At 38.1% G+C, this 26,710-nt stretch overlaps 1 protein-coding gene and 1 long non-coding RNA gene across 9 annotated transcripts in view; one reads left to right on the forward strand and one right to left on the reverse strand.

The window, feature by feature from the left end:
• Positions 1-26,710, forward strand: part of TENM1 (teneurin transmembrane protein 1) — a 912,278-nt gene that overhangs the window by 829,849 nt on the left and 55,719 nt on the right. For all 8 annotated transcript variants that reach the window (XM_072043002.1, XM_072043001.1, XM_027465532.3 and 5 more), the window contains 7 exons: positions 541-660; positions 2,404-2,665; positions 5,823-6,090; positions 11,386-11,529; positions 16,238-16,487; positions 17,392-17,412; positions 21,565-21,797. In XM_072043002.1, coding sequence (XP_071899103.1) covers positions 541-660; positions 2,404-2,665; positions 5,823-6,090; positions 11,386-11,529; positions 16,238-16,487; positions 17,392-17,412; positions 21,565-21,797 — 1,298 coding nt within the window. The remainder of the gene's footprint in view (positions 1-540; positions 661-2,403; positions 2,666-5,822; positions 6,091-11,385; positions 11,530-16,237; positions 16,488-17,391; positions 17,413-21,564; positions 21,798-26,710) is intronic.
• On the reverse strand, positions 1,733-26,688 carry LOC140003330 (uncharacterized). Its single transcript, XR_011811817.1, has 3 exons — positions 26,651-26,688; positions 2,553-2,628; positions 1,733-1,973 (listed from the first exon to the last, which is right to left on the reverse strand). It is a non-coding gene; the product is annotated as an uncharacterized lncRNA (long non-coding RNA).

Genomic DNA, 26,710 nt, shown 5'->3' on the forward strand with positions numbered 1-26,710 from the left:
TAAAAGGACACAACCTGTGATGAAGGATTCAGAAAATATGCTATGCCTGTTTAGGCGCTCTTTAGATTTACCTACATAACTTTCTGAAGTTCAGCAAAGACCATGTGTCTCACTGCTGCCTTATCACATTAGTTCAGCTTTTTTTCTAACAGACAGCAATGCCCTATTCTTAGCAGCAAAGAATGAGGTTTCGTTCTCTTCTTTCACAAATCATCACCACTAGAGCTGCAGCAAGCTAAATCATGCTATCAGTGAAACCTTTGCATTGGTATTCAATGGCAGAACAAATGGTGTCCTGAATATGGCTGGAAATGGAAATACATTCTTGATACACCACTGATTCATAGGACAGCCTGTGTGTCTTCTTCATGAGATAATGGTTTTCCAAATCAATCTTTTGGGCTTGTTTGAATTTTCTTTCAAAATCAAGTCATGATGAAATCACAGTAGTTCTGTCTGTTTGGGAATGTGTAGCACCAATTTTGAAGTCAGTACTCTTCTCATCCTCCTGATGTCCTCATGTTGCCCTTTCTGTTACAGCCGTGCATGTGTCATTCGAGGCCAGGTGCTAGCAATAGATGGAACACCTCTGGTTGGAGTGAATGTCAGTTTCCTACACCACAATGAGTATGGATACACCATCAGTCGACAAGATGGAAGGTGAGATGTTTTTGTCACTATGTAACATTTTTATAGTTAGGGCCATGTACCACCACATGTGCATGAGCCAAATTCTCATGGAGATCACTGTTCATAGTGTGGACTCAGGATGGCAACTGACCCTCTGCTCTGGGAGCACACTTATTTAGAGCTTGGTGTGGTAAAGGAACTAATGAAGAAAGGGAAAAGAGAAAAAAATGTACAGCAACAAGATTAGTGACATTCAAACACCTGGAGTCAAATTCTGACAGTACTGCTGTACCAGCACTTTCTTGACATTTTCAGTAGTTGAGTTTTCCCTGTCTTTCCTTTTTTTTTTCTGTCTTCAGATGTAAATCTTGCAAGTAGTTTATTGAGGTGTCAACAAAGTTAACTACTTTAGCTGATCACCTGAGCCACACAAGTAAAAGTGGGAACAGACTCCTCCCAGAGCCAGAATGGTTAAATTGCTGCTCTGCAGCTAGTCCTGCACAATTCTGTCTTCCTTTGTCTTCCCCAACCTTGCAGGACTGAGATGAGTTCTCAGAAAGATAAGTTCCTGTATGTTCTATACTGCACTCCAGGGTTCATCATCCATTGCCAGTAGGGTCATGATTTGTTCCTGAACTTCAGTTGGATTAAACTGCTAAAAGCTACATAAGACTTCATCTCTCTTGGCTGTGTTGTGAATGACAAGAAGTCAGAAGCTATCTTCCAGCAGGGAAAGAGTATAATTTGTCACTATTTCTACAGGCTTTTTTTGTTGTTGTTGTTTATTTGTTTGCATTAGTAAGTTTATAATCATAAAGAGCATGCATATTTATTTTACCTTAGTTTCTTGACTTTCAAATCGCACTACTGAAAGTTAATAATTACCATTTCCTATTTACTCTAGTCTGGAAATAGTTGTTGCATTAAAATATGCTACCTGTATTTTGCTGTGAATATAATCGGTATCATTTGGGAAATGTAATGAAATATGCATAATTAGGTCTGACTTCTTATCACAGATTGTTACCATCAAAAGTCTCCATAACAGATGCATTCAGTAATACAGACGGTGAAGTATCTATTTACATATTACCTTCTGTTGTTTGACTGTGGATGTCAGAAGCTCAGAAAATTGAGACCATGTATATTTTGCCTTCTGTGTCTCACTGCTTTGCAGCCCATATTTGCCGAAGGTTCTTCATGGTAGCTCCCAGATCACCTGCCTTACTTACAAGAGGTGATTCAGTGCTCACTGCAATTAATCGGCGTCTTTCCCAAAATCTTCATATCCTGCACAGAGGGGTCACCTGCTCAGTGTACTCAAGCTTTTTCTCCTGCAACTTCTAGAAAAAGGAAAAGAATATGTCAAGAAAGAAAAGTCCTACCAGGATGTTAGACTTATCCTGTCTATTGTACCTTCATAAACATCCCTTTCTTGGCCAGGAATTTTTTGTATAATCCAAAGTGACTGGGTCCACACTTCTTTTGTCACAGATGACTTGTTAATATCAATTCTGGTTGATAAATAGAGGAGAGAAGGGAAAAATAACAGTGAAGTGCTATACCTTGCTATTGATGCATACAGGGAGAAAGCACAAAGAGGTAAATCTTCTTCACTGAATACTAAGGGGACATCAGGAAGATATACTTGAATGATTTTACATGGTAAATTAAGGGCCATAATGAGCAATATAAAGTTTTTGTTTGTGATGCCCTGAAAGTAGTAGAAGTGGGATAAAATGAGAACAAAGCATTTTGTTTTGTCTTTTCCAGTTTTGACCTTGTGGCTGTTGGAGGCATCTCTGTCACTCTAGTTTTTGACAGATCTCCTTTCATATCTGAAAAAAGGACACTTTGGTTGCCTTGGAATAGATTTATCATTGTTGACAAAGTTGTGATGCAAAGAACGGAGTCAGACATACCATCTTGTGACATCAGTAGTTTTATCAGTCCAAATCCAATTGTACTTCCTTCACCCTTGACAGCATTTGGAGGATCCTGCCCAGAAAGAGGAACCGTTATTCCAGAGCTACAGGTAATGAAATTACTTTCAAATGAACAATTTTATTGTTTGCTGAACAAGTTCTAGACAACGTTAAAGGTTACCATTAATTGACTTAATTAATGAAAACTACATAATTATTTGGTAATGGTGACAAAATATCTCTAGCATGGAAACATTTGGTTATAATGCAAGTAACAATGAATTTTGACACTGAAAGTCAAACAAATCCATTTATGTTAAATTTGCCCCCCATTATTCATATCCCCAAATTATTCATATCATTGTGATATCATTAGAGTTTTGCCCATCATTTCTGCCCAAGGCATGTAGACTTCTATTCGATATGTGTGAACACAAAAACACATAGACACCAAATGTACGCATGCTAAAAAATTAACCGAAATCAGTGGTTACAATTTGAATTCAAAATTTGCAGTCTCAGACTTTAAAACTAAATTGTAGAGATGGTGTATGTTGAGTATTCACTGTAGACTTGATATATCCCTTTGTCTTCCCTTTGTTCCTAGAAAGTTCTGAAAGCGCTGCTGTGAAAAAGATGGTAGCAAATAGTGAGCAATTAACTCCTGTGATGTTACTCACTTATCACAATGACACCAATGTAGATCTCTTTAGTACTGTTATGCAAGACGTTTTTCACTTTCTTTACATTTTGTTAATATTTTAAGATATGTTATACCTTACCTCAAAATAGAAGGAGGAGGTGGGGAATCCTACCATGATTTATTATTGAAATCATGATTCATTTATAGTGATGCACAAAACCATTCCTAAGTTAAAGATAAACAGTGCAACTTCACCATACATCTGTGTGAGACATGACCCAATATACTATGAAGACTCCAAGGGATTTTTCCTCCATTCACATCTAGTTCTTTGCAACAGCATCTCCAGCTATATGTTAGCTGCTTGTCTTTACTACTTTCTACACACTAACACAAAGCAATTTGAACATGATCTTTTGGATTGTATATATTTAAATGTCTTTTTTTTTTTTTTTCCTTGAGACTCCCTTGAGTGTTTAGAACCGCTTTGTAATTAACTTTGCATTTAACTGGTCTTTTATTTGGGACTTAAAAGAGGTTATCTAAGTGGTATGCACAACACAATACAACTACACCTGTTTCAGATCGTGTGAGTCCCCACAGTTTTTTGTATGTTGTTTGAACACTTAGAGTTCAAGCAATAAGACCTCTTTTGATTTCTCTTTTAATTGCACTAAGCAAGTATGGAGAGTATTTTTAGGCTAGCTACAGATATGAATATTTCCATCCTTGTTACTTTTTTCTCTTCCAAGTGTTGAAGAAAACAATGAAGGGTCTCTCTGTAAGAGACTTCTGATTGAACTCTGTGATGTTTAAACATCTGTGTATGTGTAAAAACATTATCATGGTTCAGCCAGCTGATGGCCACAGGGTTGCTTCACAGAACATACTAAGTGGCACTAAGAATGTTAGTTAAGAATAACTGATGTGCATCAGTAAGAAAAAAAAAATGGGTTACATTCCTTCACATGAGGTTGTCTTGTTTTTGTTTTTTGTTTGTTTGTTTGAAAATGGAGGTACCCAAAGATGCAGTCTACTCAGAGAGAAATTGATCCCAGTCCTTTTTTTGGCATTGGAGGGTCCTTAGAGTGTCAGCTTGTATTGTACAGTACTGGGAAAAGAATGAAAAAAAAAAAAAAAACAGAATAATAGGAGAAGGAGACGCATTAACGTGTATTAATGCATGAATATTTCTTCCTGCTTTTCTGTTAAAAATAAGAAGAGATGTCAAATGCATGACAGAGGGGGCAGCTGGGATGTCAGCAGGAAAGAAGGGGAACACTGCAAATCAGGAACAATAAAGGGAGCAGGATTTCCCTGGCAACACTACATTTCATATGTTGAAAGGACAAGTGCTGGCAGGCCTCCAGCTGTACTGCAGCAATCCTATGACAGTGATACTGTTGCAGTATGTAAATAAGAGTGTTTGGAAAGTGAAAAAATATATAGTTAAACAAGAACTATACGAAAATGGGAATACAAACAAAACAGTTTGTGTTTTTCCAAGCTTGACTAATGTAACATTGTGACAGGTTGGCTTGTTATTACTGAAATACACTAAAATCATTAACCTTATTAAGGTTTTTAGTGGCTTTTGAGTGACTGTGCTGGTATTCTCCAAGAAGCCACTCTCTTCTCCTCTCTGTTCCACATCAGTCATCCCCATAAAAGCTCATTTCCCTCAAGATCACAAGAGCTAGCTCCCTTTTTGTAGCTCCGAGGTCCATCATTCAAAAGGTCAAGGCCAAGCTTCTCTTTTTCCCACACAAGTTCACAGTCTTGCAGTGCCTCTCATTGCTGGGGGCTTAACTTCATTGCAGCCAGGAACTGATACTACCCCACCATGGGCCGAGCCATGCCAGCTTGAATCCAAGTGATTCAGACAATGGCACTGACAGCAGTGCTGCGGGATGTGAACTCCGTTGCACACCCTGGGCACTCACCTGTTAGCGAGACGACGACACCCGTGCTGCTTCATCTTCTGTGCTATGTGTCACCAGTTATCTTATTAGGTTTTCAATGCTGTGCCTTCTTAGGCCATGCCCCCTCTGGCTGGAGTTTAGCCTTACTGCCAGCACTTCTGTGCAGAAACTGCTTTAGCAGGAAGGTTTGTTTTCTTTCTTGGCTCTCCCCAGGTTAGAGTTATTGCCTCCAAAGCAGGATAGTGTCTTCAAATCAAAAAGTAATGTATGAAGTGTGTGCATATTTAAAATATATATATATAATTGTTTTTGATTGTATTTGGGTTTACAACACTCATCAAGTAAACCAAATAATAAAATGTAATGCTCATAGAGAGCATTATGAGCTTTAATGCTTATATGACCACAGAGGTAGTATTTGTTCCTCAGCAGATAAACATAAAGAATTAGAGGAAGAGGTTCTTTATCAGAATAGATGGACTGCCATCCAGTAAGTTTTCATTGTTGTCCATTTTGTAATATGCCTGGCTACTGCATTGCTCAAATAAACACAAGAGATCATCATTGTAAGTGGTACTGTGTTCACATCATGATTGTGAAAACTAAAGCAAGCGTCCGTTGTTATTACAAATAAACATAATTGTACTTTTTTCCTGGCTATAGATATAATAATGTTTTCATGTTGTTGTTTGTTTTCCCAAGGTGGTCCAGGAGGAAATCCCAATCCCTTCAAGTTTTGTGAAGCTGAGTTATCTGAGCAGTCGAACACCAGGATATAAAACTTTGCTGCGCATCATTCTGACACACGCAACCATCCCTTCTGGAATGACAAAAGTACATCTGATAGTTGCTGTTGAAGGACGTCTGCTTCAGAAATGGTTTCCTGCTGCAGCCAATTTGGTATACACATTTGCCTGGAATAAGACAGATATATATGGACAGAAGGTGTCTGGTCTGGCAGAGGCTATGGGTACGTAGAATTACCTTAATATAAGCAGAAGCACTAACATGCACTAAGCCAGGAAAATAGAGCTTATAAATTTTGTTACCATACTTGCATTGTTTTTACATCAAATGCCTCTTTAGCTTAGTTGACCCATGTGATATTCTAGGAACATTTATTTTCTTGTTCCTCTGATGTCATCTTTCCAATTTAATCAATTTGAAAATCCCTGTTTCCTTCTGAGAATGGTTATGTACTAATGGCATTATATTCAGCTGTCTTTGTTTTGAATGTTACTTTGAATATGACCTTTGGTGTGTCATTGCTTCTGTCATTTTTTAGCTGTGACATTTAAAATGTCATTTCCACTTAGGGTTTACAAAATTCTAACTTTGAGGCACACTTTCTTTCTCCATTTCATATCCCTAACGGTTAGGACTTCTTGATTTGTTGTTTAAAAGTATTTCTGAGAAAAATACCACGTTTCATCATCTATTTTACCAAGCAGCACAAACAGCAATTTTGAGAATTGCAACAGAAAAGTTGTCAGTGAAAATACAATTTAGCCAGCCATTGTTGTCATGAATTTCATTATTTAGTTTCTAAAAGACATGCTATTTCTTTTAATTGATTCTGGGGTTATATTCCTTAATGGACTAATTTTACAAATACTTTCTATCAAGGTTATTTATTTTATCAGTGGAGCTTAGTACTGTGAATAAGCCTTATTCACTTCTGTAGAAGTTCTGACTTGCTTTTTAAGTCAGAAGGATTATAGCAAGAAGCATTGGCAGGATCAGGCTGTAAAATAAGAATAGCAAGGGCTACATGAAGCCAACCTTCCTCACAAGGAATACATAGCCAGAAGCTGCATTAAGGACCTGTTGTGTCATCCTTGCAGTTAGTGTGCCTACAAATTGGCCAGTGCAAAGACAAAGGTGCCATCCAGGCTGTGCTAGCTCTGGCAGCTCCCAGCACATCTGCACTTGCCTGTTATCATGTGCTCCCAGACAGGTAGTCTGTGAAGCATCTGTGCGTAGAGGAGATGGGAGAAACAAGAACAATAGCACTTTCTTTCCTACCTAGAGAATCGTGTAGAATTAACCATTGTTGTCAGCAAAGGATAATGTTAGAATCAAAAATAGAGAGTATGATTTACATCATGAGTTGTACACAGGAATATACCAGAAAACAAGGAGCTTATTTTAGGGCTGTGATCTCACAGCCTATTTAAACAGACAGAAGTGCAGGCTGCTGCCAGAGGGGATGTTCCTGTGTTCCCTCCTTCTCCCATGGGCCACCATTCACATACATTTGATCATGAAATGAGCCAGATCAGGAACAAATTCAGCTAAAAACTGAAGCAACCAGAAAATAATTGATAAATTTTCAGCTTCTTTAGTTTCCTGATCTGCTTTGAATGCTAGTGGAGCAGCACGGGTCTTCTCATTTCAGCTGTAGCTCACACGTTACAATTGGCCTAAAGAGATCAAATTCACCTTTAGCATGAGGCATTCTGAGTTGCTGCATTATCCCAGCTGCCTCCGATCTACCACATCCAGCTCACATCTGCAGACGTGTGGACAGCTTTACAAAGGGGACAGTAGGTGCTGGCACTGACACAGCGCTCTGGACCCCTGGGTTTGGCATGTGGCAGGGAACAGGAGCATCCTTTTCAGCTCATCTCATGGAACTTCATTGTTCGGGGGCAAATCTATCCCTAGCCCTTTACAGATACAGCTTCCTGCTTGTACTTTGCAGTGACGGAAGGTATTAAATGAGTTGTTGCCTTCACATACACATATTTCTGCAAATCCAGAACAAAAGCAAAACTCCAGCATGCCTTTTGGGCACCCAGGACCAGCAATGTTACAGGAGGCACTTGCAGCTTTCTTTGTCTCGTTTACACAAGCCCTGCATTCAGGCTCTGTCAACACATGTTAACGCTAACATGTTTGAGATGGAAAAGTTAGGTACACCAGCTCCCTCTCCATCATTTAAGAGTCTTCTTATGATCATCAGGTCTAATACATGCCTAGAATTTAAAACAACTCAAATCAAATACATAACATCTTCTAAATGAAACTGTAGTTACAGTAGATTGTAGATGTTTGTAGATTCCCAAATTAGAAGCAGATGAGTTATATGTTTAAATATGAATAAAGCTTATACAATGGTGCTGGGTAACTACTTTTTAATTGTTTAATTGCTGTTGTGTTTTTTGTTTTTTTTTTTTGCTTTTGCTTAATTTAGTTTAACCATGCTTCTTGCAAAATTGAAACAAAAATCATTATATTTTAAGTGCATTTTTAGAATGCTTTGTTAGATTTTAATAAAGGTTTAATTTGACACTGTAGTACTCAGGGACCTTTATCTGCATCCATTATATAAATTTTGTCAAAATAATTTTCTCTTCCAGTATATTACCAATATTTAATAATGCATTCTGTTCAAATTTCATTTTAATTAAATTAAATTGCATCAGGTTGAAGTCGTGGAACTCAGGAATACAACTGTCTGCCTCCGGTTTTATAACTCCTATAAACATCTTTACTCTTCTTCAGGATTGTTGATAGAAATGATCATGTAACCAGTTATAGAAAAGGAGACTTTGAGCATATTTCAACACAAAAATGGTTTTGTTTAAATTTGTATAGAAAATGTTAGCTGGTGTTTATCTATTCTAGAAGTCTAACACACCACCATTTTCTTTTCTCAAAGGAACAGCAGAAATGATAAAGTAGCAATTTTTTGTTCTAAATAAAAAAAAGGTCACGTGAATGTTGCCATAAAATCTTCATGGTATAGTTTGCATGCTCTTGTAAACTAACATAGGAAAAGGAGAGATTTCAATAGAAACCTCAGTAAATACTCCTGTATAACTCCCTACATGCTCAATCTTTCTCCTGAAAGTCCTTGAATTCCCCACAGCAGGAGGAAGTGGAATGCAAGGATTTACCCTTCCGGATGTAAATATAAACTCTTGAGAAGAATAGTCTTAGGTCTTCTCAGTTTATTACTCTACTTATTACTTTAGCTGAGTTCCTTATATTCATTGTTCAGAGTAAGATGCTGATAAGTACAAATACTTTAGAAGTTGAAGTAGAGGTCACTGTCATGTTTAATCATGTCTTTTATTTTTAACCTCTATTTTGGAAGAGCAGCAGGAGAAACAGCAACAGCCCTTAAACCATGATATGCTGGCTCTAGTAACAGATTATTCTTGATTCTTCTAAAAAATTTTGTGAAAAGTGTAGATTGTTGGCTGTTAATGTCCAAAGAGTTAACAGTTTTCCTTCATGCAGTGAAATCTCAGTCAACTAAAAAAAAAGAGCAATAAATGAATTTAACCAGAAAGTAACACCCCACAATGAGGTTAAGTGGAGATTGTCAGTTCACTTACAAAATCAGAGTGTTTTTGCAAACCTTCTAGACACAAACTATTTATTTTTCAAGTAGCACTGTAGTTGCTTGGCTGACTCTATAATTGTTACACTTCACCTTGACTATTTTGCATGCAAAACAATTGATAGGAAATTTTCATGGATGGCAGACAAGTGCCTCCCTTTAGATGGTTTGGGATATCCCGTGATAAAATTACTCAAAAGTTCCTTTTTGAAGCCTAAATTGTCAGAAGGAAATTTTTAGTGTGCAGAATAGATTTTGTTCTTAAATATAAGTATGCATAGAAACATATTTGTAAATATGAAGTGAATGTTTGTCTAAGTGTCGCTTACTGATGGGAAGGGACAAAAAGGCAGCCACTAACCGTGAGCACGGAAGAAAGAACTTTTAAGAAAGGGGACTGTAATCTTTAGAGGGTATTTGGCAGCTATAGGCAAGGAATAGCAGGCACTTTACAGTGTTAGTTACAGTGCTGGTAAGTGTGCCACTGTGGATCCATTGGCACAGATTCTCAGTTGGTGAAAATTGTTATGCCTCCCTTGACCTAAATATCAGTATGGTACCTTACAGCAGCTGAAGGTCTGTCCTGTGGGTCTGTAATGGTTCACTTAGCAAGGCTGAGTGACACTGTATTATAGCTCTTTACTCTTCTCAAGTACATACATCTGACACAGGATTGAGCGTGTTAAGTGCATGAATGGAGTAAAGATGCTAACGTGTAGGTGAGCATGAGGTTGCTTTGTAGGAAAAATCAGCCCTTTATTTTCTCCCTGCATTAACACCTAGAAAATAGCATGTTCAGTTACTGAACCTTGATGGCTCATCCCAGCACAGGAGGTCAGTGGCTGTTCTGGAGGAGGCTCCATGCCCGCAGCTGGGCACTCAGACAAGGGAGTCACCTTGAAAGGTTGCAGATTTTAGACAAAAGTGCTCCTGTAAGTGAAAAATTGAACAGAGCATGCAGACTGAAACCTGTAAGTTTTAAATGTACAGTATGTACAGTACTTGAGATATGATTGTTATAAGTCAAAGTTTAGCTCCAAAAGCAGGTTCTTTCTGCTGAATTGATGAAGTAGCTCTGCTAAGTAAAACTGATGTAAGGAACAGCTTTCAGTTTCGCATAGAAGATTTATCTTAAAAACAAAAATGCTCCATACTATAGAGCTGGTCAAAATATTTTGATTGAATCTAGTAGCAGAATTTTGATGATATTAAAACTATTTGTGGTTCAGGTAAAATATACCTATAATTGCTAGGTAGAAAAAATAAGATGAAAATATTGAAAATGTCAGAAAAGAGTGTTTCTTAAAATATTTTTGTATTTCTTCTTAAAATATTTTTGAAGGCATTTTTATTTTGGAAAGGCTAAAATGTGTTAATATTTCCTAGATCAAACTTCTGGGATCTGATGTCAAAACATAACTTTCAGTTTGGCAATCCACTTCTGCCCAACTACAGTACTTATAATTACAGCATGATCTTTAGGTTAAAGATTGCTACATTTCAAAAATATCCAGTGTATGAGAATTCAATATCAATATGCTCACACTTAGAAAAAAAGAAAGCCAGATTGTTTTAACCTGGATTTTGTTTTTCTGTTTAGGCTACTGCTCAGACAATTCACAGAAATACAATAAACTATCAAGTCAGAAGTCATTAGAGGAGATTTATGTTCTTAAGACAATCTGTAACTGATAACACAAAGTTCTCTGCTTTGAAACTGTAGTAACCATAGCTGTCATAACATACTAATCCCTTAAACTCTGTTTAAAAATTCCATTTGACAGTAGCAATCAGGCAGAGGTAAATTAATGACATCATTACTTGAAAGGTGAATATCAAAACCTAGAATGAAAATTACTTAGTAGTTCACAGAGAAAAAACTGAACTGATAGATCTTTAATTATTTGGTTACAGTGTCCGTGGGTTATGAATATGAAACATGTCCTGATTTTATTCTGTGGGAGAAAAGAACAGTAACCCTTCAAGGCTTTGAAATGGATGCTTCAAATCTGGGAGGCTGGTCAATAAACAAACACCATGTATTAAATCCACAAAGTGGTAAGTCCTTCCTTTATTAACTGGCCACACAGAAGAATAATACAAATTTTAAAGGAATTAATTGTTCAGATTTTCAGTATTACTATTTCTAACATTTAATCCTCTTTGAATCTGCACCATCCTTTATTCAGAAATGAACTGTAAATGCCATCTGAAAGCCTGTTTTTAATGTTCTGGCTCCCAGGTATTAAACACTAATATCCCTAACTGTTGTGATTATGAGCACAGTTTAGTCATTTGGGTGGGAAAAGGGCATGCTCATTTAGGTTTGTTTTCACACTGCTTGTATGGAAGTACTACATTTTAGGTCAGTTTATGGTGTGTTATATTCTCAGTGAAGTGCCTACATTCCTAATTCATCCTATGACTAACCTTGATTAGTAGCGGCGTTGGTGGTCACAGCTCTAGGGAGACAAAACATGCATGGAAATGGAACAGCTGAGTAAGAGGTGGCACTTCTAAAACCACCTTGCCAGTCTGCTGAGCAGAAGCTTTCGTTGCTGCCCACTTTTCAGAGAAGCTCAGTTACTCTTTGGGATAAGCAATCCATTCAAATCCAATCAAAGCATTAGGAAAAAAAAAATGGAAATGCTTTTTATGTCACATCATTAACGCTGTATACAGATTCTTCAAGCATGGAGACTTGAATCTGTTTTTTCATTGCTTTTATTTTATTCCTGGTTTGTTTGTGGTGCGTTTTTTTTTTCTTCCCCTAACTTCTTTAATCAGGAATAAAGTCTTAGTGAGATTAAACTATTAAAACAATACTTATAAATGAAGCTAACTAAAAAAAAAAGTATGATTTTGCAGATAAATAACTCACTTTGCTTGGGAGACTTGGGGTCAGATTTCAGATCACAGAAATCATTTTAGTGCTGGATTCAGTGAAGTTCTCTCAATTTTCTCCTACTGGGAGTCTGTCCACTGAAATCTGTTTCCATCTACAAACTTCTGTAATGAAGATTCATGTACAGATGTATGTCTGCCAGGTTTTTACAAGTTCTGTTGTTGAATGCACAACTACAGTATAAATATTCCAAATACAAAAGGTCAGATTTAGTTTGTAAATTATCTGGATTTCTGTTTTGATTTAAAATAGTTTGACATTTTAAATAGCAGTTCTTTCATGCCCTGTCTTACTGGTTTGTATAGATTGTCTCTTTTAAATGCCAGCTATTGACATTTAACACAAAGAGAAATCTGACCTCAGTCAGCTCAGCCCCCAGCTGTGTGCCCTATAGCCTCCTCTTTAGTGCCAATTTACCACTTACATAGTTTAATTTCAAGACTAAATTGCTGGCACTAAGTCCAGTTTATATATAGTTTATATAACTATCTGCTAACTGCAGTGGTTACTACTATCATTCACCATATAGGCACTAGCATGTTCTCAGACTCTGTAAAACAGACAATTACAACGCAAGTGAGGCTAAATCACTGCCTTCCAGAGCACGGGGTGTATGGTGACAAATTGCTTGCTGGCCCATCACAGCTGTGTGGCACAGCCTCTCAGGAAATCTGGCAAGCAGTGACCGCAGTGCCTCCTCCGAAATCTGCAGCCTGTGCCCTCTCCCCCACCCCAACAGCGAGAATGGTAAATGTACAGCCTCTCATACACACTCCTCTTCCTCTCGTGTTCTCAGTGCGCTGGGCACTGTCAAGGCTGAAATCGGAGGGAAGGGGTTTGGATCTTCATCCATTACGCACAGAGATGCAGCTGGGCAGGGTGTAAGCACATGCTTAGTTTGCAGTCAGCGAGTCTCCTTTGTGCACAGGTTGCGTATGAGGGCATCTCCAGCAAGGAACACAAAGCCCAGGCAGAGCAGTGCTTTGCCTATTTCTCATGACCATAATAGGCTTTATTACGCATAATCAAGCACACCTCACTCAGCCATATATGAATTAGAAAAGCAGTTAGGAACAGACAAACAATGACTATCATAGCTAGGATACACCTAACAGAGCAGCCTGCAGGCCCATAGTAAAGCAGCAAAACTAAATAGTCAACTTTATCACCAAAAAAAGATAAAAATAACTAGTGCACTTTTGATCTTGAAACTAGTGAACTGCTTGTTGATTTCGATAAATAAACCATACTTATAATGAGGAGGATATGATTCAAACGTAGAATTATACAATTCAGACTTATCTCCATACAACTGTGAGTGAAATGAAAAGCATGAGGAGCCTTCTCAAGTATGAATATATTCAGATTTTTATTTTTAATTAAAGCATTTCTCTGTACATATGGAGAGTTGCACTTCTGAGAAGCATGAAATTTATCCAGTTTTGAAACACTGTCACTGGATTAACTACAGAAATAGCATTGGACAATAACATAAATGTCTTTTTAAAAATTCTCTGTTGCAAATTGCAATTTTGTTTTCAGACTAAAACCACTTTGCTTCCTGAGTTAACTAGTCCTGAAGAACTTATATTTAACCTCAGCCACTAAGCCTTGCTTCCAGTAGCTCTGCTGATGTGTGCGCTGTTCCTGCTCAGAGACGAGGTGGCTACGCTTATCTCCCTCTCCATAAAAGCTATTCCTCTCAGAGAGGTTACAAAATAAATAGAATAGAAAAGTTGTGGAATGAATAGATACAATTATACAGACTTGGATTTAATAGCACAGTCTGAGCTTTGGAGGGACAAGAACTGACATGCAGAAACTGTACCAATTACAAACAATGCTATAGTGCCACACGTTAATTATCTTTAAAAAAAATAAAAGATAAAATAAAATCTGATTCTTGCAGTTTAGCTGTGAAAAATATGTATTCCAATGCATGGCTGTCACCACAAGCTTAAGATTTTAAATGTATATTTTTTTACATCAATATGAAGCTCACATTGACAGAGGATCCCATCCTTTTCTCAGCTATACTGAACTCCTTTTCTACTTTTCCTTCAGTCCAGAGGGTCAATCTCTTACAATTCATTACATGATTTGAGTTGAATGTTTTCTAACAGAAAGGTGTCAGTCAGTTTGGAAGATCTTCAGGGTATTTCTCATAATCCAGAGGAGAACACATACCAGAAATGCTAGTTCCTATATGTAGTCCTTATAAAAATGCAGATGAATACAAGCAAATGCACTATTAACCAATTTTTCAGAGTATTCTCTGAATTAAATTTTTCTTCTGATGGGCAAGTATATTGATTTCAGTTTTTATTTATCTGGGGGAAAGAGGAGTACTTTTAAAGGGACTTTATGCTTTACAGTAACTCTAGCCCCAGTGCAACACAGCACTGGCTAAAATTAAAGCAGCAGCTCAAGAGCCTGAAATTAAGTACATGCTTACATTTATTGACAGCAAAAGATATTCTCCAGAGCCCTAATTATTTACTGGCATTTGTATGAGGCAGTTGAACGATTACCTTTACATTGTTAATTTCAGACAAAGGGCAGCATCTTCATTTAGCTGCATTTTTATCCGGTACATAAGGGAGGATATTGCCATTAATTTTGCTGGCATATTTCTAAGATGCCCTTTTTTAAGCCAATGTTCAACCAAATGCAAGTATTCTGTCCTTTATTGTTCAGATTTTTTTTTTTTTAATAGAATTCTCTTGAAAACAGCTGTGGCAACACTTAAATAATTCCACCAAGAATTTTAATTTGGCTTACCTGAGAGCCACAAAAAGAGTTTTACAAAAGTGGAGAGAGACAGCACACACACAGGTACATCCACTCTACTTCATGAAAACACTGAAGTGTCTCAATGTATCCTTACTGCAGCACCCCAGTTCTCGGAGTATCAGGAAGAGTCCTCCAAAAGTATATTCCCTTGTGTTTATTCCTTTAATTTTTCCACTTTTTTTTCCTGATGAAATGCTGGGATTTCTAAGGGGAATATGAATGTTTTAATGCTCAACTTTCACTCAGAAAAAGTCAAAATTTTACAATAATATGCCATTTAAAAGGTACTTCTTAAATATATTATTACATTGCTGTTTAAAATAAACACTGCAGATATCTACCCGAGAAAATGCATGTTTGCACTGGATCTGGTGCTAACAACCTAGTAGCTGGGAAGAGTCAACAATGTATGCCCCAGAGCAGTACTGAAACAACTGACATTTTGGAAACTTGTTTTAAACTTTATGGCAGCACATAATATATTCCTGTTGGTAAGAAATTCACTTGTGCCTCAGTTACTTCTAGCTTGGCTTTGCTGCAGTCTGCACCATTTTTATATACCATGAAGGACTCACATTTACATTTGAATATTGATTTTGTACTGCCACTCAGTGCTCTTTTGTGAAAAATGCATAGTAGTCCTGCTATTAATCTCCTTTAATTAAATATTCAAACTGCCTCAGAAATTCCTCTGCTACCTAATAAAAATTTATGAATAAAATGAATATTAAAGTAGTAATCCCTGAGAAATCAGATAGCACTGCAATTAACAGTCAATTTGTTAGAGCATTAAGCAACCATGAGTTCTCCTCATGATGTTGGCTTTTAAAATAGCCACTCACCACTAATTGACAAAGCAGCGATGATGAAACTTGGGACTGAACAAAATTGGAAGAGATTAGTGGAACCCTGTGACACAGCCTTCAACAGATCAGGTGGCTTTTGCTATTTTGCCAATCTGCTGTTCTGTAGGATTTCAAAAGCCCAAATTGCAGAATAGTTTAAGCACTATACATTTGCTTTTTTTTTTTTTTTGTCTCCTGTTTTCTCCCCCTTCCTTTCCCTTAGGAATTGTACACAAAGGAAATGGTGAAAACATGTTCATTTCCCAGCAGCCACCAGTCATCTCCACTGTGATGGGCAATGGACACCAGAGGAGTGTCTCCTGCTCCAACTGCAATGGTCTTGCACTCAACAGTAAACTCTTTGCCCCAGTTGCTCTTGCTTCTGGGCCTGATGGGAGTTTGTACATTGGAGACTTCAATTTTGTCAGACGGATCTTTCCCTCTGGAAACTCTATTGGCATATTAGAATTAAGGTAAAAGAAAATATGGTTACCTTTGGCTAGTGTTCCCTATCCTGGCTGTGATACACCTATGAAAACTACATTTTTTCTTTGTGCTTTAAAGAGGCATCCGCATTTGGTTGCTTCCTGAACATGTGTCTCACTGACTGTCAAACCTGGTCATTGGAAAACGTATGCATTGTTTCAAGTCGTCAGTTTAAAAAGGCATCCTAAGAGGCATTTAGAACAGATATTGCATAATGAATTTCTACAGAGTACAGAATTAATAGAGCTAATTATTCTTCTTGTGGGTATTTTCATGCAATCCCCCCAAAAAGTTGAAAATCCCCTTCTCATATGGGCTTTTCATGCAATTTTCCCCAAAAAGGTTTCAAATTCCATGAAGCTTTTAGAAAAACGCCCCACCCCTATTCAATAGCAAATATTCAAAGTGTCACATCAGATCACAGCACTGAGGCTGCAGACAGACTTACCATGTTTGAAATTAATACAATTAAATTGTTCTTTATCTGTAACAGGATCTGGCTGGGTTTAAACAGATGAGCAAAACTGCCATTGCAGACTGATGTGTCCCAGGCTGGGCCAGTGCCACTCTTAACAACTTCCCTGCTTTGGACTTCTGCTTTGGATTCCCTTTCAAGGCATAGGGGAAGGCAGGAAAGGTTTTGGACACCGATGCACTAAATTTCTTTTATTTAGCACCCATGAATTTCTAACTAGCTAGCATTGCAGGCAATGAAATTGTGGGTTGATTGTTCAGAATGAACTTGAAAATGTGAAGGTGGTGGGTGGTGAAAAGGAAACAGATTTTGAGAGAAAGAAGTGAATGCCAGGAAAAACGTGTTGTGGAGTACTAATATTTCTTGTCTTTTTTTTTTTTTTTTTTTTTTAAACCTGAACCGGTCTGTCTTACTAGGAATAGAGACACAAGACACAGGTGAGTAAAAAACACTAACAGTAATACGTGAAACATGTCGAACATGTCTTACAAAAGACCTGACTAGTGGAAGTTCTTATTTAGGAAAACACTTTGAATTTCATAAATATAAATGTAAATCAAATTCACCTTTAAGGTGATTTGGTTTGTTCCCTTTGAAGGAATCAAATCAGTTGATCAACTGATTGATCTAAAAACCTGTTTGCTGATCACCAAGCAGCAATGGAGAGGTTTGAACCTGCAAGCTGGGAATGCTGTTCATAGCTGTCCTATGCTTTTCATAATATGCTCATATGATGATAGATATAGCCAGCCAACCAAACTGGGGTTTGGCAACTAAGGAATAAGACAAAAGGCTTCTGAATTCCCCAAGAGCCTGTGCTTTCATGGTTCTAGTATACGTGAACTTTAAAATCTGCTTTAGTTATGGGGGGGTGCACTAAGAGCACAACAGTCCCAAAGCTGAGGGTAGCACATCACAGCTTGGTCCTTGCTTCCACCAGCAACAGCATACGCAAGTTACTTTTCCCATTTCTATTAAACATTTTAACATTACAATGCAAGTTGTTAAAAAAAAAAAAATAGTGTTGGACATGAGGCTTCTGCAATAGACTGTGGGATTTGTAACAGTCCACCTGCAGAAATGACGTTGCTGGCTAGGAAGAGACAGTGAAGCACCAAGACACTGTGTACCCTTAGAAACAAACTTCTTGGCATCTAAGTAGATAAATGAGATAAATAAATGAGCTAAGCTAATGACTGCGTGGCATAGCAGGAAGTGCTTCATGGATGAAACGTGTTCTGCAGGCTGAGATTACTGGTCAGAATTACTTGGTGTAACCACTAGAATGCTATTGAATACTATAGGTTATTTGCCAGCCCGCTTATAGATGTATTTCATATGTTTTACAATAACAGGTTAATAAAAATGGAATAATTCCTAGCACAAGGTTTTATATTTTAACTGAAGGATCATTTCCTTTTTCCTTTATACTAAGCCGATCAGTATCTTTGTACACTAATGAAAAGAAGCAAATTGAATGTACTTACTCTGTAATGCATTCAGAACTTCAGTCAGGTTTTTAATTTGGGCGTTTCTTTTGTAGATTTTTTTTTAATAACTAGTCATTATAATTGTTGGTTGTTTTGTTTTTGTTTTGTTTTGTTTTGAGATAAGCTTAAGCCTTAATTAATTCAATTTGTGAAAATATACAAGTGTCCCAGTCCTATTAATCAGAAAATCATAGTTGCTTCTATCCATATCCTACCCAAGTGAAATCCATGGAAGACCTGAGGAAGTAACTTGAAGTTTCTGTAGTCTTTGAGGGTACAGAGGAGCACTCATCAGTCCCAGTCTATGGTGTTCTGTTCAGGCTGTAAAGACCACAGCAAGGATAAATACTGGGTTATGCATGTCTTGGAGATTTCTAGGATGCTCACATGGAAGCAACAACTGGATGTTTTCATGTAACAGGCCACGAAATAAAAGGCTCAAAATCCAAATCCTCAGCACAATCTTTAGTCTCCAAAACAGCAGGAAAAAAGGTTTTGCCAGGAAAAAGAAAACAGTGGGGAAAAAAAAAAAAAAAAAAGTGTAGTTTGGAGAGTGGGATACAGAAGACACTGATCTTGTTTCTTTGACTGTTTAAAAAACAACTCATCCAATGTGGTTTTCTAAATTTTATTGCCTTCAAGATTTTAATAAGATCTAGGGGCATCTAAAGGCATCTGATAACTGATCAAATGGAAACTAGACTTTGAGGTTACAGGGATAAATTGTACTACAGGCCTGTTACCATTTTTTCTGGAAAGATTCATCATAAATCCTAGGCTACTTCCTGTAGTTTTTAATAGGATAATTTAAATAACCTCTGATTTAGATTTGATTGCAAACTTCTACAAAGATGAGGAGCATTTGATTTTTTTCTGTTTTTACTAAAATTCTGTAAACATGTCAGTATTCAAGGCTTTTAAGTATACATAACATTGAGTTTTTTTAACAAACAGTCATATTAAATGTAATGACAAGTGTGACAGAAAATGTGTCTACAAGGAGGGTATATCATGACCCTTGGTTCTCTACAGTTTCTGCATGACAGAGAAAATGTTTATTTAACATTGTGAATTCTCCTTGCAACTTTTTCCATGGGAGTATTTTATTAAAGAGTAATCTTTTAGCTGGTCAGTCTCTTCAGAGATCACTCCAGAGAGCATAAATGATTCTCAATGTTTTTAACAAACAATTCTATAGTAATGGTGATACGCAATTCAGCATCTTCAGCAGCCTTTAGCTCATCCACTGATTCTCTTGCATCATACTGTGGTCCTCTCTCATTCCCTCAGTTAACCTTGGACTGGGTTTCACATCTGTTCCCCAACTGTAAAAATATCTCATTGCTTATATATCCCCATCTTTTGTAGAAGCTTATGACTAAGGTCAGCTTTAAGCTAGTCTAGCTTGTGACCCACTCCTCAGAGGTGCTGAGTAGTTTGTCCCCTTTTGAATGGAGAATGACAAATGAAACAGGCCCAAGTTCTGTCACATTTACCGTGGTACAGCATCGGCCTGATTGCTAAGAAATCAAACAAAGATTTCAACTGATTGTCTGTTAGAGGTTTCTTAGCTATATAGAGAGAGTACTCAGATTGATAAAATAAAAAGATATGTTGAGTATTGTACATTTGCTTGCAACATTGCTTAGCAAGGTAGAGCTGTCTAACTGATGATTGATAAAGCTTAGTATCTACTTCAAACAAGCAAAAGCTTCATATTTAAAGAGACTACATCAACCTGAAATCTAGTCAGCAAAATAAGTCAGTGTCACTTCAGGCATTGCATATCTGTCCTGGAGCCTCTACCAGTTCTTCAGCACTGTACTGTCTGAATTCGTCCTTTCCTGATTTGTGGTGGCATAAAAACCTGGGTCTGCAGAAGATCATCGCCATATCTAGCATACAACAAGACTGACAAATCTGAGAAAAGTAAATCTTGTTTCTTAACCTTGTTGCAGAAATCTTAATTGTAAAGGTATTAACATTTGCACAATTAAGTAAAAAAAGATACCAATTTGTCAGTCTTACAGATCTGCATAGCAATACCTGAGTGTATTTGTATAGGACAGTTCCATAAAGAGTTACAGGGAGGTCATCACACACAGCCAACAGTCAGAAATCACCTCCTTCCCCAGAAGAAACTTGGCAGTGGTAAAAGTACTGCCCGAGACCTGGATGCTCTGCCAAGCAGCGAGCACATCTCTGCCTCTGCCCATCTCTTCCATTTTCAGTAACAGACTGAGTGATTTGAAGGATCTACACCTATCCAGGGTTTGATTCTATTTTATAAGCAGCCCATCAGTTTGGGGGCACTGGTGTGGTATGCCACATGCCTAGGTGATTTCCTCAAAATGAAAATTAACTCTGCATTCAAAAAGATACAAAAAGTCTTACTTGCTAAAAAGATGCAGCCCAGTGCTCTGATTAGAATTTATGATCCTCACCATTTAATTAACGTATGTAAATATTTTTAATAACATTTTATAAGCTCAATAAGGCACTTCAGTGCATGAATTATGGTGCATTAATTCATGCCTAGTTGCACTGACAGTGCTTGGCCTTCTGCCTCTCTCCTGACAATGCAGTCAGCATGAATTAAGGCACCATATTTCATACCTTCATATTTCCTAAGGTTTAGAAACAGATAAAAATAACCAAGAGTGGGTATTAGTACCCATGCAGAACAGTCAGTGATTCACTTTGCTGCAAGTCATAGATTTGTTTTCAGTGCCAAGACTACTAAGACTTAATATAGAAAAAATGACCTTGCTTTTGGAAGTAGTAATTATTAAATAAGCTGAAGTCAATCCAGTTAGCTTTATACTGGCCAGACCAACACCAGCAATACCACTCTCTGCATAAACTCTCCACCTGACACCAAGCTGGCTGGACAAGCCTTACAGCCACTGCTAATTCCTTCTTCCTCAGCAGTGGTGCTTGGATGAGCACCGTGATAACTGGTGTCACTTATGCCTTCCCATCCCCAAATCATTGAAGAGACACCTGGAGATAAGTAGGAGAATACAAGTGCCAGGCTAGCATGACCAAAGATGAGTAAGAAAAACAATTTAACTTTGATGTTCTTCTGTTCTCTTTTAGTACAAGTCCTGCACATAAATATTACTTGGCTGTTGACCCAGTGTCAGAATCCCTTTACTTGTCAGATACCAACACCAGAAAAATTTACAAAGCAAAATCACTTGTTGAAACAAAGGATCTGGCCAAAAATGCTGATGTGGTGGCAGGAACAGGTGATCAGTGCCTTCCATTTGACCAGAGTCACTGCGGAGATGGCGGGAAGGCATCAGAGGCATCTCTCAACAGTCCAAGAGGTAAGAAAAGAATTTGAACTACTTGGGGAATCAGCTTTCATCCTCCTACATTACTTAGAAATTCAGATGCAACTGGATATGCAAAAACTGGTCTCAGGTGATATGATGTGATTAACCATAGTAGAGCTAAATAATATTATAAAGCTCATTCATCTTTTGAATATGAAGAACACTCTGGCTAGAATCAGCTGAAGTGGAATGCCAAATTCTTTCACTCCGTTTTTGTGAGAGTCCTAAGTGGAGTTTGAGTTCAACCTGAGTACTGTTTAGGGTTCGGTTTAAAGCGGTTAGGTTTTGGAAAGAGGAAAAGAGCAGAGCACTAGAGTGAAAGGGACTGCTGAAATGAGGCTGCCCAAACCTTTCAGTCCTGGCCAATTTTTTGGGGAGCCCAACGTGGGATTGTGTTGGACCTGGGCAGTGTGTAAAGTTAGGGTTCAGAGCAAGAAAATGCACAGACACCCAGCCTTAGTGATGCTGCAGATATGCTGCCAAGATAAGGTTAGGGCTGCCCAAACGATTCTGTCCTATCCCCTTTTTGTGGGAGGGCTAGGTGGGATTCTAACTGGATGATATTCCTTGCTATGGGGTGGTAGGCAGTGGAATGGGTTTTCTAGATATTTTTGTTTCCCCATCCCTAGAAGTGTTCAAGGCTAGGTTGCATGGGCTTTGGGCAACCTGATCTAGTGAAGTATTTCCCTGCCCATAGCAGGGAGTTGGAACTAGATGGTCTTTAAGGTTCCTTCCAACCCACACTATTCTGTGATTATAAATAATCTTTTCTTGTATGGCAGCACTCCTATTTAATTAGCTTTCTATTGCAAGGTGTCAGCATTTAATATTTAACTTCTAAGCAAATAGCGTTGTTGTAAAGTCCATTTTTTATTTGTGTATTTGGATGACTGTGGTAACGTTAGTGGGGCTTACACATTTTAAGTCAGGGCTCTTCAAATCAAACAGCTAGTAAGATCAAATATATAGAGAAATCTCGTTTGTCCTTCTTCATTAAGTTTGCTTTTTAAAATACAAGCATCTCACTTGCTCCTTTTGAAGTAAGCGCTTTGCTGAAGCCTTTCTGGGTACACCCTATATTGTCACAGGCAAAATACACATGAATCCTGAATCCTCATTAGTGGCACAATTAATCTTGCAGTTAGCATTAGAACTGCAGTTTGAATTAAAACTGAGATAATACATCTCTTTAATATCTTTATCGATGATCTGGACGAGGGCATTGAGTGCACCCTCAGTAAGTTTGGTGCATGTGTCAATCTGCTCGAGGGTAGGAAGGCTCTGCAGGAGGATCTGGATAGGCTGCACCGATGGGCTGAGGCCAACTGCATGAAGTTCAACAAGGCCAAGTGCTGGGTCCTGCGCCTGGAGTGCAACAACCCCAAGCAGAGCTACAGGCTGGGAGAGGAGTGGTTGGAGAGCTGCCTGGCAGAGAAGGACCTGGGACTATCAGTTAATAGTCTGCTGAAAACAAGCCAGCAGTGTGCTCAGGTGGCCAAGAAGGCCAACAGCATCCTGACTTGTATGAGAAGCAGTGACCAGCAGGTCTAGGGAAGCAATTGTCCCCCTGTACTGGGCTCTGGTGAGGCCGCACTTTGAGTATTGTGTTCAGTTTTGGGCTACAAGAAGAACATGGAGGTGCTTGAGCAAGTCCAGGGAAGGGCAATGAAACTGGTGAGGGGTCTGGAGAACAAGTCTTATGAGGCTCAGAGGCAACCTTATCCCACTCTACAGGTACCTTAAAGGAAGCTGTAGCGGGGTTTGGGGTTGGTCTATTCTCCCACGTGCCTGGTGACAGGATGAGCGGGAATGGGCTTAAGTTGCACCAGGGGAGTTTTAGGTTGGATGTTAGGAAGAACTTCTTTACTGAGAGGGTTGTGAGGCATTGGAATGGGCTGCCCAGGGAAGTGGTGGAGTCACCATCCCTGGAGGTCTTTAAAAGACGTTTAGATGTAGAGCTGTGACATGGTTTAGTGGAGGACTTGTTAGTGTTAGGTCAGAAGTTGGAATAAATGATCTTGAAGGTCTCTTCCAACCTAGACAATTCTGTGATTCTCTAACGCAGCTGATCAACTCCCAGTAATATCCCTGGAACAAAGGGTAAACGACAGCTCCAGTGGCAGAGGCCTATGTGGGCTTTTAACAAGCCCCCCTTCTAGCACACTACTCACTACTAATGACTGGCTCTAAAGAAGTTTTGATTGTTTTTCTTGAGCTAATGAAGGAAGGCCGTGTAGCAGTAGGAAATTTGAATGTATATACAGACAAACATTTATAGGACAAGCAAATAATCCTGTTTTAAGGCTTAGCAAGTGACACAATTATAGGTAGAGCAATCTCAACATGTCTTTAATGATGGTAGTTACGCATGAGGTAAGTGCAAATAAATGTTGATCTTCACACAGCTTATTGTTATGAATCAATTATAAAAATAGATGAAAGATTTTTAGATCCTTTAGCAGGAACATAATGTATTATTACAACTGATCATATCAAATTACAATATAATTAGTGGTTTCATCTTTCTTACTGGCAAAATATCTTTGAAAATTTGTAATATGTTATCTACTTTTAAAATATTCACGCATAGCTGGCTTCTTCAACAGGTGCTAATCATAGAGACATTAAGTGGAATAAAAAGTACAATTCATGAGTGCTGGGGCAGCCATCAAAAATTAAAAAATTAACTGTAAGCTGACAATGGCTCATACAGTGGCAAATTCAGGTAATGGCTCCCAGATGATTTATGAACCTAAAGTATATCAGTTTAAATTGAAATTGTCTGTCATTTTCTATGCTCTGGGTTTTAGATTTTAATTTCAAGGAATTGTGGACTGGCATATTCCCTTTTTGTGCAGGGCCTAGCATAATGCAGCACCAACCCTGCCACCAGGGAAGCACAAACTATTAATTGTGCATTATCATTATGGCCTTACAAATGCACACCCTTGTTTGCTTCTGCACTAAAACACTGGGTAACCTTGAAAGCAGTAGGAAGTATTTGCCTGGTACCTATAGATTTAGGTATTTATTAAGTATATAAGAGTTTTTTCTAATTTAAATAGAATTTGGTGATTATTTTGGATCAATTATTTTGTTTGTTAATGGAGTAATTATTAATTTAGATGTCACACTTCTACTGAAAATACATTCACAACGTACATGCAAGTATTTTTTTTTTTTTTCTAGAAGACAGGAAAAATTGACAAAGAATCTCTGGTGAGTCCAGAGATTCAGCAACATCTTATCCACATCTAAAGATACTTGAATACAAAGCAACACAGCATTATGTAGTATTTGATCACAGGACTAAATGAATCGATGTAACTTTTTGTCTGAGATTTTTACGATCCAAAAGTGTATACCTCATAATGCAGATAAAGTAATTGTCAAAATATTTAATATATTCACATGCATTCCTCAGTGACCATGCAAGATTAACATTTATTTTTAAGCTGATGTAGTACTTTTGGCTCCATTTTTTCCATCTGCCTCATTTTTGTTCCAAACATTCCCTTTTTCTGCAATAAATAACAAATGTGTTGTTACTTGGTAGAAAGGTTGTATCTGAGAAGGAACTGCTTAGTGGCTGTCTGACCTTGGTTAGTTACTCCTCAGATGTTGTATTCTTACTTCTGCTCCTGGCTGCTTGTGACTTTGAATGGAGGCTTATCGATATGACTCAAGTTTATCCATTTGTAAAATTGATAAGAAATACCTACTGTGTAACACTGTTGTGAAACTTAATCCTGTTTGGTAAAGTCCTCAGAACTTTGCAACTGGAAATTCATATACTTATTTTTCTGAATGAAAGTTGCTTCAAATACTGTTTTAACTTTTTTTGAACTCAGATTTTTCTATTTTGGGAGGCAGGTAGGTTATTTTTTTTTGTTATTTGGAGTATTGTTTTTGGAATCCCATAGATTTTTGACTATATAAGGCTTTCAGCTGCTTTCATCTCTCATTATTTGGCAAGTCTGTCTTTGCCAAGTGTCGTGGTTTAACCCAGCCGGCAGCTAAACACCACGCAGCCGTTCGCTCACCCTCCCCCCTCCCTCTCTGGGACAGGGGAGAGAAATGGAAAGTGAAGCCCATGAGTTGAGGGAGAAGGGAGAGTGATCCAGGAGGATACAGGGGTGGTGAAGGAGAAAGGGAGAGTGATCAAGTAAGAATAAATATCTTCCCCTTTCCCCTCCACAGACTGACTCCCTAATGAAAAAAGGCAACAGATATAATTGCTAATAGTTTCCAAGATACAGTTTCCAAAGTATATAGTCGAAGATGTTACTGAGTACAAATACCAGGTTAGAGTCATGGCCAGATATTTCATCATCTTATAAGCCACTGATACAACACACAGTACCATTATGGTCTGAAACCAGGGCCCGGAGAGGACAAACAACATGACAGAGAGCACATACGGAAAATTACGTGCTATAATACTCAATTTGGAAAACAGGCGCAGCAGAGTTGAGATTAAAGCAATCAGCATTATGACAAGTGACTATTAAGCAGGTCTAATACTTATACCAATTTTAGTTTAACACACTCTGGTCAGATCTGCCGTTATCTCAACCTTTCGAGCCCCACATTGGGCGCCAAAAAGACTGTCGTGGTTTAACCCGGCCGGCAGCTAAACACCACGCAGCCGTTCGCTCACCCTCCCCCCTCCCTCTCTGGGATGGGGGAGAGAAATGGAAAGTGAAGCCCATGAGTTGAGATAAAGACAGTTTAATAAGACAGGAAAATAATAATAACAAAAATAATAATAATAATACAATGATGACAATAGTACTACCACTAATAATATGTACAAACAAGTGATGCACAATGCAATTGCTCACCACCCGCTGACCGATGCCCAGCCTAACCCCGAGCAGTCCGGCCCCCCTCCCCCGGCTAGC

The sequence above is a fragment of the Anas platyrhynchos genome, chromosome 10, assembly GCF_047663525.1.
Source record: "Anas platyrhynchos isolate ZD024472 breed Pekin duck chromosome 10, IASCAAS_PekinDuck_T2T, whole genome shotgun sequence".
NCBI classification, from domain to species: Eukaryota; Metazoa; Chordata; class Aves; order Anseriformes; family Anatidae; genus Anas; species Anas platyrhynchos.